Source organism: Aulonocara stuartgranti (assembly GCF_965226115.1).
Source record: "Aulonocara stuartgranti genome assembly, chromosome: 9".
NCBI lineage: Eukaryota > Metazoa > Chordata > Actinopteri > Cichliformes > Cichlidae > Aulonocara > Aulonocara stuartgranti.
In genome coordinates this window covers 26,980,554-26,999,152 of record NC_138960.1, presented here as the reverse complement: position 1 = coordinate 26,999,152, position 18,599 = coordinate 26,980,554, and the positions used below count along the sequence as shown (strand labels likewise).

The 18,599-nt window shown below is 42.2% G+C and overlaps 3 protein-coding genes across 3 annotated transcripts in view; all 3 read left to right on the top strand.

The window, feature by feature from the left end:
* jph1a (junctophilin 1a) overlaps positions 1 to 13,342 on the top strand; it is a 34,836-nt gene extending 21,494 nt beyond the window's left edge. Inside the window, exons 4-7 of the mRNA XM_082546632.1 lie at positions 3,110 to 3,228; positions 8,839 to 9,572; positions 10,490 to 10,586; positions 10,756 to 13,342. Of these exons, the coding sequence (XP_082402758.1) occupies positions 3,110 to 3,228; positions 8,839 to 9,572; positions 10,490 to 10,570 (934 nt within the window). The 3' untranslated portion in view covers positions 10,571 to 10,586; positions 10,756 to 13,342. The remainder of the gene's footprint in view (positions 1 to 3,109; positions 3,229 to 8,838; positions 9,573 to 10,489; positions 10,587 to 10,755) is intronic.
* Positions 1 to 18,599, top strand: part of LOC309714561 (uncharacterized protein) — a gene marked incomplete at its 3' end in the record, with an annotated part of 172,592 nt that overhangs the window by 67,708 nt on the left and 86,285 nt on the right. The gene's annotated exons all lie outside the window — the stretch shown is intronic.
* Positions 1 to 18,599, top strand: part of LOC309714302 (uncharacterized protein) — a 159,453-nt gene that overhangs the window by 54,628 nt on the left and 86,226 nt on the right. The gene's annotated exons all lie outside the window — the stretch shown is intronic.

Below are 18,599 nucleotides of genomic sequence, written 5' to 3'. Positions count from 1 at the left end.
CCTTTCCTCGACCAATGAGATGAGCGGTAATCTGAATTGTCATACTCGAATTGTCATAAGTGTGCTGTCAGCTCATTGGTCACAAAGCAGGAGAGGGGCTGGGAATTATGTTTTCAAACAAAGCGTTAATTCCATTAACATTTATAGACTACTTTTGATTCTCACTGTATTACGGGACAAAGTGCGTCCCTTATTAGCTCAATACGGGACGTGTACTTTTGTTTCGAAATACGGGACGATTCCGTATTTTAAGGGACGGTTGGCAACCCTAGTAAAGACTCATCTAATATCTTGTACTAGTAAGCATTCCAGTTAAGCTATCAAGCTTGGATTGAGGGGGAAGGGGAATAGGTTAGTGTGGTAAAGAGCAGAAAAATGACAGAAAATAAAAACAGGATGGGTGCAGAGGGGACCGAAAGGCAATAGAGGGGTTCAAAACTGTGCCAGCATATGTGAAAGAGATTTCTCAAATAGGCTATAGCCTAGGGAGTGATGGACTGAAGCCTTACTATTGGGAATTTGCACACACACACACACACACGCAACAGGCGCATACACACATAATACTGTATTCAGCATGCGACCGAGGCATAACAGCCCTTATAGCGTGATGCACCGTGCTGCCTGTGGCCTGAGGACTGAAATTTAACCCTACAGTAAAATTAGAGGGGCTGAGATGCATACCTCAGCAGTTCTAAATGCCGAAGAGTCTTTAAAGGGGCAGCCTCTCGCCCCCTCTTTCTTTCTCTTGCTCCCACTTTTCTCCTTTGGCTCAGTTATTCTCTCCTTCCCCCCCTTCTTTTTCTCCCCCATGTTTCAAATACACACAGACAGAAAGACCATCCGCCACACTCGCTGCCAAACTGACTCAACTGTTTTCACACTCTTGATTTGTCACATTAATGAAACAGCCAGCCGCAAGGCTTTATCAATATCATCTCGCAGATGACGCTCCAGAAGGAGTCACTTCAAGGTTTTGCACCCTTTTAAGGCTTTGTCCAAATGTCTACAAACTGCCAAGTGTGTCTGTGCGTGTGCAAGCAGGCTCCCCAGCATCCCCGCACAGGTCTGTCTGCACAACCCAAAAGCTAGACGTGAGCAGGTGTTGCTTTGTATTCATGGGCAGACTGTCTTACAAGTCGCCGCTCCAAAAACTTTCTCCAAGGTCACTCCTGAGTTTGCGTTTGTTTGTTGTTTACCCAGGTTTTTTTTTTTCATTTCCTCTACCATGGCAAAGACAGTGCATTTCATTTCATAATGTGTGAAGAGTTTGTTTTCATGCGTACTTTGGCTCTCTGTTGGAAGGATTTGCATGCCACTAACTGGCTGGGGTGATGCATGCTGTACAGAGAGCTATCATCTGCTCGGTGAAGCATTTTGCTGTCTTTCTGCTCAGATTTTTATGGCTGCAATTCTCACAGCTCATTACCTCATCGGGAGCTCCTATTGGGGAAAACCCTCTAATATATCTACAGGGTGATCTAGATGTTTCCCTCGGAAGCAGGAAGATGAATGAATCCGCAAAAGTCACATGTAAAAAGTGAACAACAGTGAACTGTCCATGTGTACAGTGCAAGTTTAATTAAGTTGCTATATGTCAGGCAAAAAAAAAGAACCATGCATTTCATCTCCGTCTTCGACATGCCCATGTTTTCTCACCTTCCATTTCACTCTCCTCTTGTCCCAGTGCTCTATCACACCTCTACTCCCATCATTCTCCGCCTGTCACCTCCCACCACCAGATATCCTGTCTGGGAACAGTCTGCATCACTTCCTCTGCCTGGCCATGAATTAATGCCCACTCCTCTGTGAAGATCCTTAGGACATGCCATGGGCATGCTGTATACATTCGAGGCACATTCATGCTTCCATTCACATAGCAGGATATTTCACACATTGCAGAAATAGAAGCCTCGGTGTCCTTCTGATAGCATGTGCGGCGAGCAGTATGCATGTCAGTGGTGTGATGTAACTGGAATGCTTTATTGTCAATTTTTAGCTGCCGTAGCTTTCCTGAGGAAGACAATGAATGCTACAGTTGGCCTAGTATGAGCCACACCAGTGAAATTCCTGTAGCGCAGCAAGAACCGAGACTTTATGAGTTATACTGTTAAAGATTCTTGAATCCGAATTTTTATCTGCAGCTGGTCAAACATACCCTCAGCATGTCCTTTGTCTGTTTGCTTATTTCTTGGTTCCTCATGAATTTTAATATCTTAATGTTCCTGTCCTCTGAAACAGGACAGCCCCAGAGTCCAAGGACAGAAATAGAGACATCTGTCCGGATGGGGTCACTCTAACAGCAAGGCGGTGGGAGGGAGGGGAGGAGTAGGGATGCAGAGTGATGATGGCATGAGCCAATAGACGGATGAAGCAGGATCGGGGGAAAAAACAAAACAGGAGCATTGATTGAAAGAGAGAACACAGGACAGTGCGAGATAGATGGAGAGGAAGAGGGATGAGTGGGGTTAAGCAGGGCAGCGGGCACAGCTGTCAATTCTTAAAGTGATACTTGAACTTCCCATCTAGATCCTCACGTTCCTCGTTGCACTTGTCTCATATCACTTGAGCATTTTTTTTTTGTCACTGTCATTTTTAGATTTAAGTGAGTAATCAACTTTAATTGATGATCTTTATGTGTTTGTTTGGTGTCTTTATTTTTAAATAACCGCAGTGGTAGAAGAGAGGGAGAGAGACATCTTCATTCCCTGGCACAGAGATACTGCCTATAGCCATGGTTTGCGTGTTTTCACATGTGGACACGCACAATACCTCTCAGCTGAGTTTTTTTTAAGGCTTTGTTAAGCTGGTCACCCTTGGCCTCTCTCTGCTTCATCACAGCACATTTCCATAATACCCCTATATTGATCTCAAAACATGTTGCTCTTCTGTCTCTTGATTTTTTTTATGTTATTTTATGTATAGATCTGAAAAAGGTTTAAATACAAGGTTCTTTGATGATTGATGACAGATAAAGAGCAGCAGGTTACGCTGGCACTGCCCACCAGTGTGCCCGTTATATGTCTGTGTTGTTACTGTGGACATGGTGGAGAGCAGCTCTTCATTGTTTCAATTTTTCTAACACTTATTTTTGTTTATGCATTCACAGAACAGCCCATGCTAGGACAAAAAGTGAGGCTGCAGACCAGGCCGCGATCTCTGCGGTGCATGAATCTGAAATTGCCAGGGCGGTTGCCCGGGAGCTCTCACCCAACTTCTACCAGCCAGGTAATCTTACTTGTGTCCTTGTTATGCTTCATGTTCCCATCACAGGCTTTTAGAGTGTGTTAATTATCTACCATTACTATTTTATGGTCGGAATACAAAACAGACTGCAGGTGTGCTAAACCAGCACTGAATCTGCAGTTAAAGCAAAGACTGTCGCAGGAGCCCAAATGTGATTCACACCCATCGGTGGGACATTGAAAAAATCAAGCTGATCTAAAATCCAACAACTAATTTGTCCATGAAAACACATTTTTGGGACTGGGTAATGGGTAAGGGGTTGGGTACTGTGTGTGAATGATGGTATTTGCATAGTTTTAGGGTTGTTTACACTGACTGTGTGTGAGTAAGTAATGAGCTTGTTCTGGGTGCACAAAAGAGCAGGGACTGGAGTTCTGGGTCTGTAATCGAAGACTAGAGGTACTGAAGATGATTTGTAGCACCACAATGGAGGACTGTGTTTGTGCTTAGACAAAGCACAGTCGGCTACTGTTTTCTGGCCGAAAGCTTTGTCTTAGCCCTCAAAGGCCTGCAGTAACAGCTCAGATATGCCTGCTAAAATTTGCAGTGATAAACTCTGACCAAAAAAAAGTGTGAATGTAAAACATTTCTGTTCTTTTTTTTGCATTACATAAACTCGTCCTTTGGTGGAGTGTAGAAATGGCTTATGGGTGCTTGTGAGTTAAATCAGTAAAGGTCTTTTGTTCCTAATACCGGACAGGAATATCTTCTATCTACGTGAAGCATGACCAGCTAACCCTTTCACACTATACACTAGTTCACAGTTGAGACGTCAACTCAACTCTTTATGTAATTTACAAGATAAGCTGAGCTTTAGGGTCATATCCTACTGTATTAATAGTCAGAGAGCGAGGTGTGTTTTTGCTAAAAACCTTGTGGTGCAGGTGGGCTCCAGGTAAAACACTGAATGCACACCTTTTTATTTTTGTTTTGTTTATTTATATTTACAGTGTAAGACCTATACTATGCTTTCCTCTTCCACTTGGTGTAATATATTTACGCCTATGAGCTAGTGACCTTGGGTGTTTGCCAGAAGCCACCGCAAAATAGAGGGTGAGAAATAGATTGACAATGGGACCCATTCAAGCATGTCCCTTCACTAAGCCGCAGAAATGGCCAGCCAGGGAGCTAGAGACATCGGGAGACTTGTTTGTGTTGTGGAAAACAGTGGTCATGCTTGGCAGGCTGGGTGATCTCCGGGTTCACAAGTCTGTGCGGAGAGTGTCCTTGCCTTATAAGTCAGATCATGAATGAGAGAGTGGCCGATGTCATAATAATGTGCGGCGCAGGGCGACATCTGAGCCGCAGCATTTAAACGTTCAAGTTACGTAAGCGTGTCTGGTAAACCCAGCTGACGGCCAGAGGGGCACCTGCAAAGAGTCAAATCGCGTATTAATTTATATCTTGTTTATGAACAAGCTGGTTTTTGTAGAGTCTAGCTCAGATTTTCTAGGATTGTTGCTGGTTTGTGCTCTGCCCTTTTGCTAATTAGGTCATGTTCGAGTGTAAATAGCTACCCCTATTTGCAGCTTTTTTGTAAGGCGACTACAGCAGTTGTTGCTCTCAATTATGGAAAAAGTTATTTAGAATATTTTTTCTGTTATAACCTTGTTTGTCATGATGTTACAGTGAGGCAAAGATGTTCAAACTCAAATCCTCTAGGGTAGCAACAACGGGCCCAAGCCCCCTGTTGTTCATAACTGGCATTTTGTACTCATAGGAGATTATCACCAAGATTAGGAGTGTGTACTTCAAAAGCAATGTGAGGGTCATAGGGAACGGGACCCTGACCTTTATGATTGATTCACACACAGCACCCTGGAGGGGCAGTAGAGTGGGTTAGCTGGGCGTGGCCTGTGGGGTGACGTTAATTGGGCTATATTTGGTGCCGATGTGTGCTCACTGGTGTCTAATGGAGACATAGCTGAAATCCTTATGCACTGAGACGAGCTCAGTCCCACACTCGCCCCCTCCATTGGGCCAAGGCAGAGCAGCTGTTCCTTCCTTCAATGGGTCATAGAGGGTGTGGAGTATGGGGGATGGGGTTGCTGGAGGGTGAGGGGACCAGCAGGGGTCCTGCTCTGCCCTGTTTGACCCGGTCAAGGTGCACTTGGACCTGGCGGAACCATAAAAGCCTCGACCTGTCAAGGCTGAAAATCAGACGTGGGCAGGTGCTGCTGTTTATTCATAGCAGCAGGTGTGCAGTAAGTTTCACCGCAGTAGCTCATGTGAAGTTTAAAGTAAATCAGAACCTTCTTTTGACTTTCAGGGATACAGGATATAAATTACCTTACGTGACTGACCAGATTTCAAAAACTATTTATGTGTCCCACTTTTTTGAAATGGTCGTAATCAAAAAGTAGAATAAGGCAGACAGGCAGAGACAAAACATTGCATTACGGTGGTGATATATTACTGCCAGTCCCTCCTGTCAGCGTGTGTGCATGTGAGGCCTTCAAGGTTCTTCTTTGCATGTGGGCTTTTGTAAACAAAGCGCAGTCAGACAGTGATCACATTCACCCATTAGCAAATGACAGTAGGGAAATCTTTTATTTACATAATTTCAAATGCATACAGATGGGTAACAAATCAAAAGGGAAAAAAAACCTAAAGCATATTAGCAATGTGTTGAGCCTCTCTGGAAACCTACTGAAGGGATTGAACATGATTCGTCTAAAATATATAGAGAGAGTAAAGAGGCTAATATCTGGTGACTGTAAAAACCATAGCATAAAATATTCATCCCTTTTTTATACTCATAAAAGCATTCAGTGACCCCCTTAATGCCCTGTGAATGGGGGTACTGTAATCCTAGAAAAGACCACTTTCTTTATCGAATAGGTGATCACGGAGAAATGCCTTGTATTGATTTGCAGTGATCCTTCCCTCTAAGTGGGGGACAAGTGGATCCAAGCCTTGCCATCAAAATCCCCTCACAGCGTGTCCTCATAGTGCGGGGTCAAGGGTTCAGCTTTTTCTTTAGTTTGTCACTAATTTCTGCATGTGTCTGCGTAGGCTATGTAACCGTAGTGAATGTAATCTGGCCAAACAATAACAGCTCCCTCTGCCCATCTGCCAGTGTGAGTAGGAGGAAGAAAGAGAAAATCTCAAAAGCTGCAAATGGAGTTATGAATCTTAAATCTAACCGAGCAAGCTGAGATCCCAGCACATAGAACAGACTTATACATGTACAACGCATGTATAACGCAGTATATCCAGTATATCAAACAAAAGCAAATGAGTCGTCAAAGCAGATAAACCAGGAATTTTCATTTAACTACCGTGTGGAAAAATAAAGCTAGGTGGCAAAGTTTGCTATGTGGAAGTGTGCATTTCCATGTAGACCTGTCATCATTCATCCAAAAACTCTTGACTCCTATGAGCCTTAAGCTGAGGTGTACTCAGATGCACAATGGCAGCAGATGTGTAATCGCATATACTGTACTCCACCCCCCCCGCCCGCCTCCCCCCATTACACATAAACATTGATGCCCACACTTACCCCGGCCCCAGGCTTTTCCCCCTGCTACCGCTGTTCATCTCATATTAAGGACAGGGCTGGTTAGGTCTTAAGCAGCCAATCTGTTGTGTTTTGTGTGTGTGTGATCTTCTGCGTGTGGGTGCCAGAGAGAGGGAAAGAGCGTGTGTTTTGCTAAGAGTGCAGTGGAGCAGAAAATGTGCTGTGGATTAACATAAACTGAACTGGCATCCTGCAGCTTAAACAAAAGCTCGCATTCAAATAAACCTCAAAGATACAACAGTCGTGTGAGAAGAAAGTAAAGTGTTTGAGTTATTGAAAATAAATAAGTTGAGGATACAAAAAAATCTCCCTAATGCTGAAACTTGCATTTTTATCTGTGTTTGTATCTCAAGTATTTTTGTTTTGGTCATGGCTGGGTATCATGGCCTATTTTAATGACCCTCTTTGAGAAGGCTGCAGACTCAGCCCAGTTGATCAATGTTCGCAACGGAAAGAAACACCACAGCCATTTGGGTAACCAGTACATGTTCCAGCTGACCTGGCAGGATTCCTTGGAAGAGCAGCTCTAATAAATCTTCACTAACTTGTCAAGAGGATGTAGACTTCCTGAAATATCTACAAAACAATCATAAATATATCCTGTACATTCACAAGTGTTATTTTGAAACAGGAAAAGCATGATCGGCATAGTTTGGAATTGAGCATGGCTGCAGAAGTGTAGATTTTCCTGACGCCCAGTGTTGTGGTCCTCTATCTGTTTGAGGCTGTGGTGTTGGGGAGGGCGGAGTGTTTAAGTGCCAAGAACCATTCAGAAAATGCCTGGAACCTCTTGAAGGAATCCGTCCCCATCCATAGTGAAATTGCCTGGATCCGCCCACGAGGCCCTAACTCTTGTTGAGCTATGGTGTGAAATTAAGCTCAGCAGATATATTAAGCCCCACAGATGTTCAAATGTCCCCATGTCTGTTTGTAGTGGGTCTTACTGGTTGTGGTGGCTATGAAACAAATTAGGCTGCCACGCAGCTGAAAAGTACTTTGGGCTTAAGAGTACTGAGGCCCGAAAGATTCCCCAGTAAGGCCGATTACACTCATATGAGACTGGATAGACTTGTTACCTTCTGGATTTGCGTAATTGTTCCAAGAACTGATGAGTGGCAAATGAATGTTAACTCTTTGAGACTAAATCGTACTGTGCAAGCTTAATTGGTGTCAGGCATGTATGAGACAAGACTGATCTCTGAGATCAACCATTTTCCAGCTCAATGAGTCTGTGCTGAACGAGTCAACGTGCAGATAGAGCATAACAGCCAAATTTTTTTTTTCTATAACTCCTTTATTTATTTCTATCATATGGAATGCAGAGAATCATTTTCTGCTCATACCGCCTGATATACTTCAAACAAAGCAACATTATCCCTCCTCTTAGTCACTCTGACACCATCTAATTCAGGCGAAGGGGAGAAAAACAGGCGAACAAAGAGCTTAATGTCTCTAATAAATGTTAATTCAGCAGGAGAACAGAAGGGACAGATAAGGTGCCACTTTACCCACATGCGAAATTACATTTACATTCAGCTATATTGTCTGCACGTTAAAAAGGATATTAGAGGAGATTTCAACATCTACATAGTTGAAAGAGAAGTTTTCATTTAGTCTCAAAGTCCGTTAGCGTCCACTAACCCAGGCAGTCCAAAAGCTCTTTCTGTAGTAAAAGGAATGATCTTCCTCGCATCAAAGTGTGTCAGTGCTGTACCTCGGGGTCACCTCTCATTATCTGCGTGGCCATATTGGATGCTAAGAACTGAAAAGACTTTCCAGGAAAGCGACATACTGATAAAAGAGAATGACTGATGATGAAGATGAGCTTGCAGGGGAGGCTTTCTTTGTGAAATGGTGTTTGTGACCTTGCATTAATCAGTCCATTTCTTTCTGTCTCCCCGGGACCCTCTTTTCTAGGCTTTGCGGAGTTATTGAATTTCAATATAATGTTGATGAATATTTTATTTGAAAGTTTAACTGCGCTTGAGGGTAGATGTGGTTTAAATTTCATCTGTGTGTTGAAGGCAAACAGTATGTCACGTTAATGCGTTTTACCTGTCTCCCCCATTCAGGTCCCGACTATGTAAAACAGCAGTTAAAGGAGCCAGTGGAGATTAAAGAGGTCCCTGTTGAAAAGAAGGACAGCTCTCCGAGAGATTCTCCCCACTTTTACCGAAAAGGCACAACGCCTCCCCACTCTCCTGCGACCAGCCCTGCAACCACACCGCCGCCCTCACCTCAATCCAGCAAGAAGAAAGGACAGCTCACCAACAACAGCACCAGCCGCAAAACCAGCAAAGAAGAAAAACCTTCCCGCAAGATTAGCAAAGAAGAGAAACTAAGTCAGAAGACCAGCAAGGATGAGCGGTCTAGTAGGAAGCTGAGTAAAGAAGAACGGCAGCCTGTCACCGATGGGCCCAAAGCTTCTCAGGCCCAAATCGAAGCTCCACCTAAACCCACTAAAGTTCAGCAACCCACCCCAGCATCTGTGCCCCCTTCACAGCCTCCTGCAATTCCAGTCAATGGCCAGCTCCACACTGAATATCACAGTTACTACGTCAAGGCCCCTACAAGGGTCCCTCCACCCCCAGAACCTGAGGATCCAGAAGAAGAGCCTAGTGCCCTGGCTTTGGCACGTATGCCCCCACAACCCCCTAGATCTTTTAGTACACCTACTCCTAAGGCAGCATCTATACGGGAGAGCAAGAGCGACCAGAAACTCAGGAAGCAGGATTCTCTAAAGCCAAAGAGCCTCGCAGACACAAAGAAAGCAAGCATGGAAATTGCAGAAAGCACGGAAGAAACAGTAAGTGACAGGATGGGAAAGTGTGTGTTAAAGCAAAGGTTTTGGAAAAATATCTGACTTAAACACACATTTGTGCTTTTTTGCTGAAAGTTGTGTTGTAAATGAGAAGCTACACCCAGTAGTGGATTAGCTTAGTTTAGCACAAAGGTGGGACACAAACACATATCTCATTAACCAATTTTCTGTCTAAAGCAGGTTTAAATATCAGACTCATTCTAGGTAGCTTCTGGAGTAGTTGTCTGATGACTAATTCCAGTTGAAAGTATGAAATAATCACTGACTACCCAAACTTTTAATCTTGTATTGTACTAAGCTAGAACTATAAATCTGAACTGCAACAACGCTTTGAAAGATAAAGGTAGCGTGATACCCTCAATACCACTTTTTCTTTGTATTTTATTGATTCAAATTCATGTTTTGACTTTGAAACATGGCCTGTATATAAAAGATGGATGTCTGCAAACGCGAAAGAGGATGAAATTTTGGAACTTGGAAACTGCAATATGACAGTTTTTCTTCCCACATGAGTTGATGACTTTATGACTTGAATAAACATTTACCTAGGAGTTGATGAGCTCAATTGCTAGTTTAAAGTCTTATTTAATACAGCATGACGTTCATTTAATACTTGTGTAAATCATTTAAAATAAAATAGATGCTAAATCAGGATGTGCTTTAGGGTAGACTTTCCTGGATTTTTTAAAACTTTTTCATTTATGTCACTTGTGACATTTGGTTTGAAAAGTCTTAAATGTCCACAATGCTAGACTCTAGGCTCAGTGAATCAGTGGGTGGTGTCATGGTAGCAACGCCATCTTTTATATACAGGGATGCTAACACGTTACACGTTGAGGTCTCATTACAGTACATTTGATTCCCTACTGTACGATTTTTATATATTTTGTCATTTTTTGCAGGGTCCTAACTCAATCCTTGTTGCTATGGTAATGCTGTTGAATATTGGTCTCGCAATTATATTTGTCCATTTTCTGACATGATGATGCTGTGTCTCAGGTAAGCGGATTTACTGTATTGTTTCATCCCATATTTGCTCTCCAACAGAAATCAATGATCACAGCATGAATTAATGTCTCGTCTCCTTGATGCGCCTCAGCGTGCATCTGAAATGTGACAGGGCTCAATTAAATCCAGAAAGTTACAAACAAACTGTCTTATGTTCCAGCGGAACCATGGCAACTGGTACAGTTGCATCGTCGGCCTTGAAACATGAAAACGCCGCCAGTGAAACACGGGGATGGCCAAAGGAATCAGCATGAAACCGAAGAGAATCGAGAGGAAGGCAACGATAACACCAACCTGACACTGGCCTTGTTAGGGGCCAGCCCCGTGAATTAGCACTCCTTTGGCTTCTCTAAAAGCTAAAGTGAAATGTTGTGTCTAGTGCGATAAAGAAAATGTTTAAAAATTGCAACCAAACATACGCAATCTAAAAAAAAAATATACATAAAATGAAAAAAAAAAGAAGACGTAATTGAAACCCACACATGTGCTGATCCAAGCACAGGTCTCTGTAGCCCACTTCCACTGCCTTGGCAGCGATAGCAGTGGGCTGACGGACTGTGCTGGAAGAGTGTGGAGATGCACTTTTAGATGACGGGAGCAAACAGCTGCCTTTCTATTTTGCCATCTGACGTTTTGATGGGGAGATGTGAGCCCGGCTCGAGGGTTGGGGGAAGGGGTTGAAGAGGGGGGAACGGTCGCAGCAGGAGTGCGCTTTGGGTGTTTGGAGAGTTTTCTGGGGTTCTAGCCACTCTTGCAAGAGGAAAGTGGGCATGGCCGCTGCCAGCAGTCAGTGCTAGCACGGTCACTAGCCAGTCTTACTCTGTTAACCCAAACATCACTGCACCTTTCTCAAGCTCCGTCCTTTGTGATCCAGGATACACTGCTTTGAAACACTCCCCGTGCATGGTACAGTTTTGAACACTTTGTTTTTCTTTCTTTTTTGTTCTAACGTAGTTTTTTGTTCATAGATGTTCTATCAATGTTGGTTACCTGCCGTCATTTGCTTGTAGAAATCTGTTCTCTTCTCAGAACTAATAAATACATTTTGCTTTCCCTTTGTTCATTTCCAACAATTGAGCTGTAATTTGACGTTACACAACCACGTAACTGAAAGTGCAATATGTTTATACTTTCAAAAGGTTCGAGTATGGCCATTATGAACATCCTTTTTTATTTCCATTTATTTTGTGAGACTCGCATCTTTTTAATAGGCTGGTTTTGAGAGAAGTGGTAATTGACAGCAGTCATTATGATTAGGAAAGCAGTACTTTAGAAGCTCGCTCACTCTGAGGGTAACAAATGTCTTATTTATGAAATCGGAAGGAAAATTATTTCATTGTACACGCGTAGAGCATTTAGCTTGGATTTCGTCACTATTCTTTGCTTTCACTATAACGATAAGATGCAAAAACGCAGCTCGCACAGCTGCTTGTGTAAGCCCAGAAATGCTTGCTTGCTTGCTTGCTTATGAGACTGGATCGAGACAGTTTTGTGGACAGTTTATTCAGGTCAAGGCCATGGGGAATGTGGCTGCAGGGAGAAGAGAGATGCCTTCAAAAGTCTTTAACAGTACTACTGTTTACCTCAAAAATGATGAGGAAGCGGGGGGGAGGGAAAGAAATGCCATCCTTGTCTTAACTTTGTTGTATGTGGGAAATACTCTGACTGTTGTCATCACCTGAACCATGCTTTTAACTTGCCTCATCGTAGCTGCTTGTAGTCTTTGTTGCAGGTATGGCATGAGTTTCTTTGATTTTCAAAGTGGTTATTTATATACGGCGGACATTTACTGTCACCTGTACCAAGATTAATTATTTATTCATTGTATAGCTGATGTGTTTGTGAACACTGGTCATCACAGAAAGGGCTTTAAAATGTCTAGATTTTCTTTAATGCGGTCCTTTTTTTTCTTGGTAGGTCAACTTTACTATAATGTCTCTTATGAAACTAGTTGAGCGCTCATCCTCCACTAAGGCCAGCAGCCTGTTTCACAGTTTTAAAGGAAGTGATCCAACCTGCACCAAAAATTCAATAAATTCTTCCTTTGCCCATAGTCCACCTCTCCACCACGTTTCATGAAAATTGGCCTCAGTAGTTATTGCATAACGTTGCTGGCAAACACACAAATGGTATCCATCACATCCTTCTGCCTTGGTGGAGGAATGAGTAGCACGTTACTTTTCGAGAACGCTTCAACCAGTTTGATGTTTGCAAACCGTCCACAGAACTACTGAAAAACTAACTACTGACATTTATTTAAAGAAAACTATGGTGTAGACAAATAAAGGTTAAGGCTGGAGTTTCAGAGGGTTTACCTGAACAGTCTGTTTATGGGATATTTTTTGAATTGCAACATTGCATGTTAGAGACATTTATATAGATTATTATATACTATTTATAAGGATTTTTACAGAGCACAATCCAGAATCTGGTATGAGTTGGTATTTTTCTAACAATTTGCACACCTATTTTGACAATGAATATAACTTGTTTGTAATTGGTAATGTAATGCACATATGATAATGTTTGACAGTGGAAAAAAAATTCTTTATTTCTAATTGGATGTACTGTATGTACCATTGGGGATGTGGAAAGCAGATGTATTTGTTTGAGTATTTTAGGAAATAAAAAGAAACTGTGGGAGACTTTTGATATCGCAAGGTTCATATTACCCCACTGATTTGTGCAAAGTCTTTGGAGATGAAGTTATGTGTATAACAATAAAGATGTTATGCCTTGTTAAACAACATTATGCTTTCTTCTTGTATTTTGATCCTCGTTTACCATTCAGTTCACCTTTCAGGTATCATGGTATACACTCAGTGCTATCCCTAAACTGGGATAGCACCATCTCCGGGGTTCACAGAGAATGGTCCAAAGATGTGAAAATATCGACTTAGCAGCCGCTCCTTGGGTAAAAAGGCCTTGTTGAGGCCATGGATCAGAGAAGAATGGCTAGTAACTAAAAAAAAAAAAGCTTCGTAGGGGATCACCAAAACTGTACAGTAGAAGATTGGAAAGATGTTGCCTGGTCTGATGAGCTTCGATTTCTGCTGTGACATTCAAATGGTAGGGTCAAAACAACATGGAAGCATAGATTCATCCTGCCCTCCTGACCATGTCTACTTTTATGACCACAGTGTACCCATCTTCTGAAAGCTGCTTCAAGCAGGATAACACCCGACAAAGCTCAGATCATCTCAAACTTTCTTGAACATGACAGTGAGCTCGCTGTGCTCAAATGGCCTCCACTAGTCACCAGATGTCAATCCACATTTGAGCACCTTTCAGATGTGATGGAACAGGAGACGGCCATCGTGCATGTGCAGCTGACCAATCAGCAGCAACTGTGTGATGCAAGCATGTCAATATGGACCGGAATCTCTGAGGAATGTTTCCAGCACCTTGTTGAATCTATGCCATGGAGAATTAAGGTGGTTAAGAAGGCAAAACAGGATCAAACCTGATACCAAATGAAATGGCTGGTAAGTATATTATAGAGGACAGCATACATGCAACACAAGTAATTCCAAATAAAATCAACAGATAGATTGTTGTGGCTCAATGGGGCGATCGTGGCTCAAGAGTTGGGAGTTCGCCTTGTAATCGGAAGGTTGCCGGTTCGAGCCCCGGCTTGGACAGTCTCGGTCGTTGTGTCCTTGGGCAAGACACTTCACCCGTTGCCTACTGGTGGTGGTCAGAGGGCCCGGTGGCGCCAGTGTCCGGCAGCCTCGCCTCTGTCAGTGCGCCCCAGGGTGGCTGTGGCTACAATGTAGCTTGCCATCACCAGTGTGTGAATGGGTGGATGACAGGTTGTGTAAAGCGCTTTGGGGTCCTTAGGGACTAGAAAAGCGCTATACAAATACAGGCCATTTACCATTTCATTGGAAGGATACAAGGATTTCTACTTGTCTTGTAAAAATGTTTTAAATTCTAGTCTCATTTCACTCCTACCTATATCCATGCAACAGTGACCTCATGTTGACCTTCTGATAATGAGATCCAGGGGGGAAAACACCAGGCACGAAATCAAAGTATCTTAGTCAGGGTCTCACATTAGCTGTTCAGAAGCACGCAGGTGCCCCAGTTTGTCTCGAGTCAGTTTATACTGTTTCCACCACTGATCAGCCCTGGATTAGTGTCATGTTACGCCAGCAGGGGCACCTGCCTGGAATCAGCAACACCATGTCGTTGCACTTGCTGTGGTCTCTGCCCTGACTCCAAGAGAAAAAAGCAAAACTGGGAGATTATTTCTTTTGTTTTTAATTTTATGGTTTTACGGTGTCATATTGCTGTTCAGACTGTGTCCCTCTGGAATATTCTGGAGGGTATATATTCCTGGCAACTAAAACCCCTATGTGAAGCAGAACTTGTCAGTAATAGTATAGAATATCTCTGTTACTATTCTAATAAGGCAGAGCAAGTGGGACAAGATTTGGTTGCACAGGCTGAGTTGGACAAATATAAACCAAAACCTTATAAGCATATCGTACCTTCTTATAGAGGCCATTTAACAAAATTCTTTGACAGCTATAATTTTGAACCAGGGTGGAGATTCTACACCCAGTTTAGTGGGCGTGAGGTGAGTGTGCGACTCAGTATGGGAGAGCAGAGAAAATACATAAGCAGACACCTGACATACATTTTTCCCCTTATATTTAGCCTTTCTAAAACAATATTTATACAGTGCTTATAATTATGTTCTAAACAGGTAGCCTTAATAGAAACTAAGGACTTGGGTAGCAAATTGAAATTTGCTGCCGATTGGTCAAACAAACTGAGACCAAGCCTCCACCTTCAGAGCAAAAAGCAACTCAGTTCTAAAATTGGATTAATGCTAGTAAGCAGTGAGGAGATATCAGTGGGCAGCGTTTTTCAGAAGTGTTGCTAAGACATCAGTATTAAGCAGATCCCCTTTCCATGCTTGGCATTGCTTGCCTTGCTTAGCATCACCTCATCTGTTCCTCATATTTACACAAACAGAACCAAATAGCAGTTATCAAACTGTAAACCTGTCACTTTTAAGTAAACAATTACCTGCATTATTTAAACACGCAGCAGATTCTTTTTTCACTTGTCGAGCCTCAATGTGCCACTTCTTTGGGACCCTAAGAGAGCAACGCATGCCATTTAAGCACAAGGACCTCCATGTCCTGTTTATTTAGTGACATGTGAGTCATGGTGAAGGTTTTATCACAGGGGTCTGTAGGGTGAGTCATAATAGTTCAAACAAGCAAGCCTCAACACAACGCATTAGCCTCAAGCTACTCAAAGTAAATGGTTGTCGCATCCACTTATCTGTCTGCTGAAGCTTTCATTGTGCGTGAACTACATTAAATAAATATATAAACTTGAGGCAAGCCAGAAAAGACTTCTCAAAGATTTGGAGGATGCTATTTTTCCTCATGCATTATTTGCTGCGAATGGCTTCGTCTTAACGGATGCATAAGTTGCCAGGAGTGTACCATTAATGAATGGCTCGTGATAATTGTGCTTCACTGACTCGGAGCGCATTGTTTCATCCTACTGCTTTCACCATTAGCTGCAATTTTCAAAGGCATTTTGGCTGAATACTACTATGTCAGCACCTATTTCTCCTCAACCCATTTGTTTGATCAACAGCTCTACCTGCTCAACTATTTATCAAAGGAGCACATAAGAGGACCCCACCACCGTACAAGGTAAACAAAGACAGGATATCAAAAGCGGCACTTTGCCACATATGATACTTTACATTCTCACTAATTTTCTGGTAAATCAAATTACACAAACACAGTTATTGTGGAAGAAATAGAAACAAATCCTTTTATATAAAAAGTTCATATACAATTTTTATTTCATGGATTTTAAGACTTTTTAAACAATTACCATAAATTGATATTGAGATGCTTCTGTTTTGAACCATGTCATGGGCTGCTGATGCTGAGCTTCATGGGATTAAGACCAACATGAGAAGTGCAGGGCGCTGTGGCTGGCTGCAGGCTAAAGGAACAGTACACTCAGATTCACTGTGACAAGACTCCCCTTCTTTTCACTGAAGAAGAATTGCCCAAAGACATTCATCCCCCATCTTTCCCTATCATGACTATAATGCTGACCTGGTTTCATTCAGGGCTTCTCTACCAAGGCCATTGTACTGCTCCTAAAATGGTCCTAATGTATTTACATATGACCAACCGATGTGGAATTAAAACTGTGGTATAAAGAAGAGGAAATTGTGTGTGCTGGTAAATATAGACAAGTGAGACAGTCTTCCCACAACACCATATCCACTTTTGCCATTTATCATTAATGATGGAAAAATCAGCAGATAAATGTTTAAAGTACGCCCACTATTGTCATTTCCATATGCATATTTTCTTTATTGGACTTCATTAGAGTAGCATTGAATTATTCACAGTTCAAACTCATTTTTAATTATCTTATACTCAACTTTGGTGTGGCCACTCAGTTGAAGATCTGTCTGAAAAAAGGCAAGCGGAGCAGAATAAAAAGATGAACTGATCATTTAGAGCACTCCGACATTTGTGCTTTTGCCTCATTTGGATTAATTGTACATGCACTTACACTGTTATTTGAAACTTTGACCGTGTTTACACTACTATGCAAAAGTTTTGAGTCACCCCTCACTTCTTTATATTTAACTTCTAAGAAGCCAGACTTTCTTTTTAATATTTTAATGTGATCTTGAGCAATGGTTCCCCAGGCTGTTTGGAAGGCTTTGAAGGTTATTCTTGGACATTGGCTGGTTTTCCTGATTTTCAGTGCAGTTCTTGTACCTGAACATTTTCAGAAGAATGTTTTTTAAGCCACTTAGCACTGACCTGTGAATCATGCAAGAATATAAATGGTACAAAACTCAAGGGGTGAACCATTGTTGTTTCACATAACAGACTATTTAGCAAAGAACCAATTTTAAACTGTATTTTTAGTCAATTTGTTGATAGCAGTCTCTCACAAAAACACACTGCTTATTCCCATTTCTTTAGTCGATTTTATTAAAAATGGCAAATGTAACACAGTTTGAAGGGTATAAAGTATTTTTGCACCAACAAGGTGATTCACAAAGCACTATTAGCTTAAAAACTAAGGAAACTGTTCTTAAGAAATGGGAATAAAATCCAACAAAGACCCGAGAGACACATCTGGCCCTTTAGTTTATCCATCCACTATTCACTGAAGCTTCATAAGAAATGGCCTCAGTGGAAAATTGGCTGTGAAGAAGCCATTCTTAAGGAAGAAAAACAAGGAGGAAATGCTGAGGTATGCCGAATTTTACAAGAACTTGACTGAAAATCAACGCCAACAGGTCTTTTGGAGTTATGAATTAAACCTGACATGGCTTGAAAATGATTCGAAGCACAAAAGCATGCCTTGATAGGAAAAGTCTGGAGAACTATTCCTGAAGACTACTTCAAGAAATAACAAGAAAGCTTCCTCAACAGAGTTGGCTGTGTTGAAGAAAAAAGCTGTATTTCAAGGTTGTTAGAATTACACAAACTCAGATTTTGCCTTATATACTGTATTTCCGTGTATGTTTCCATTTTTCAATAAATAGCTGCAGCCGTTTCTCATTTTCCTAGAAAAATACAAAGAAATAATTGGTGGCTCAAGTTTTTCCATAGCACCAGAGGTGGGTACAAGAAAGTGTGATCTGTATAGAGTTCAGTTGTCACAGGGATGAATGGTATCACTGCACATGACACGAGTGTTTGCATGTGTTCTGCATGTTTGTGTGGTTTAAGGAAGCCCTGTTGTAAGGGCCCACAGCAGCCTCCCCAAAATAGAGCCGAGAGCAGCTGCAGCCGGGTGGGTCGTATCAGAGGGACATCAAAGAGGCCGCCGCCACCCGCCCTCTCTGATCATAAGCACTAATGGTGTAATGGGGGACTGGAAGGTCAGTGATTGTTTTTGGTTGTGTGTCTGTGTATGTAAGAGAGAGAGAGAGAGAGAGAGAGAGAGAGAGAGGGAGGGAGAGAAAGAAAGTCAACAGGCAACAAAGGT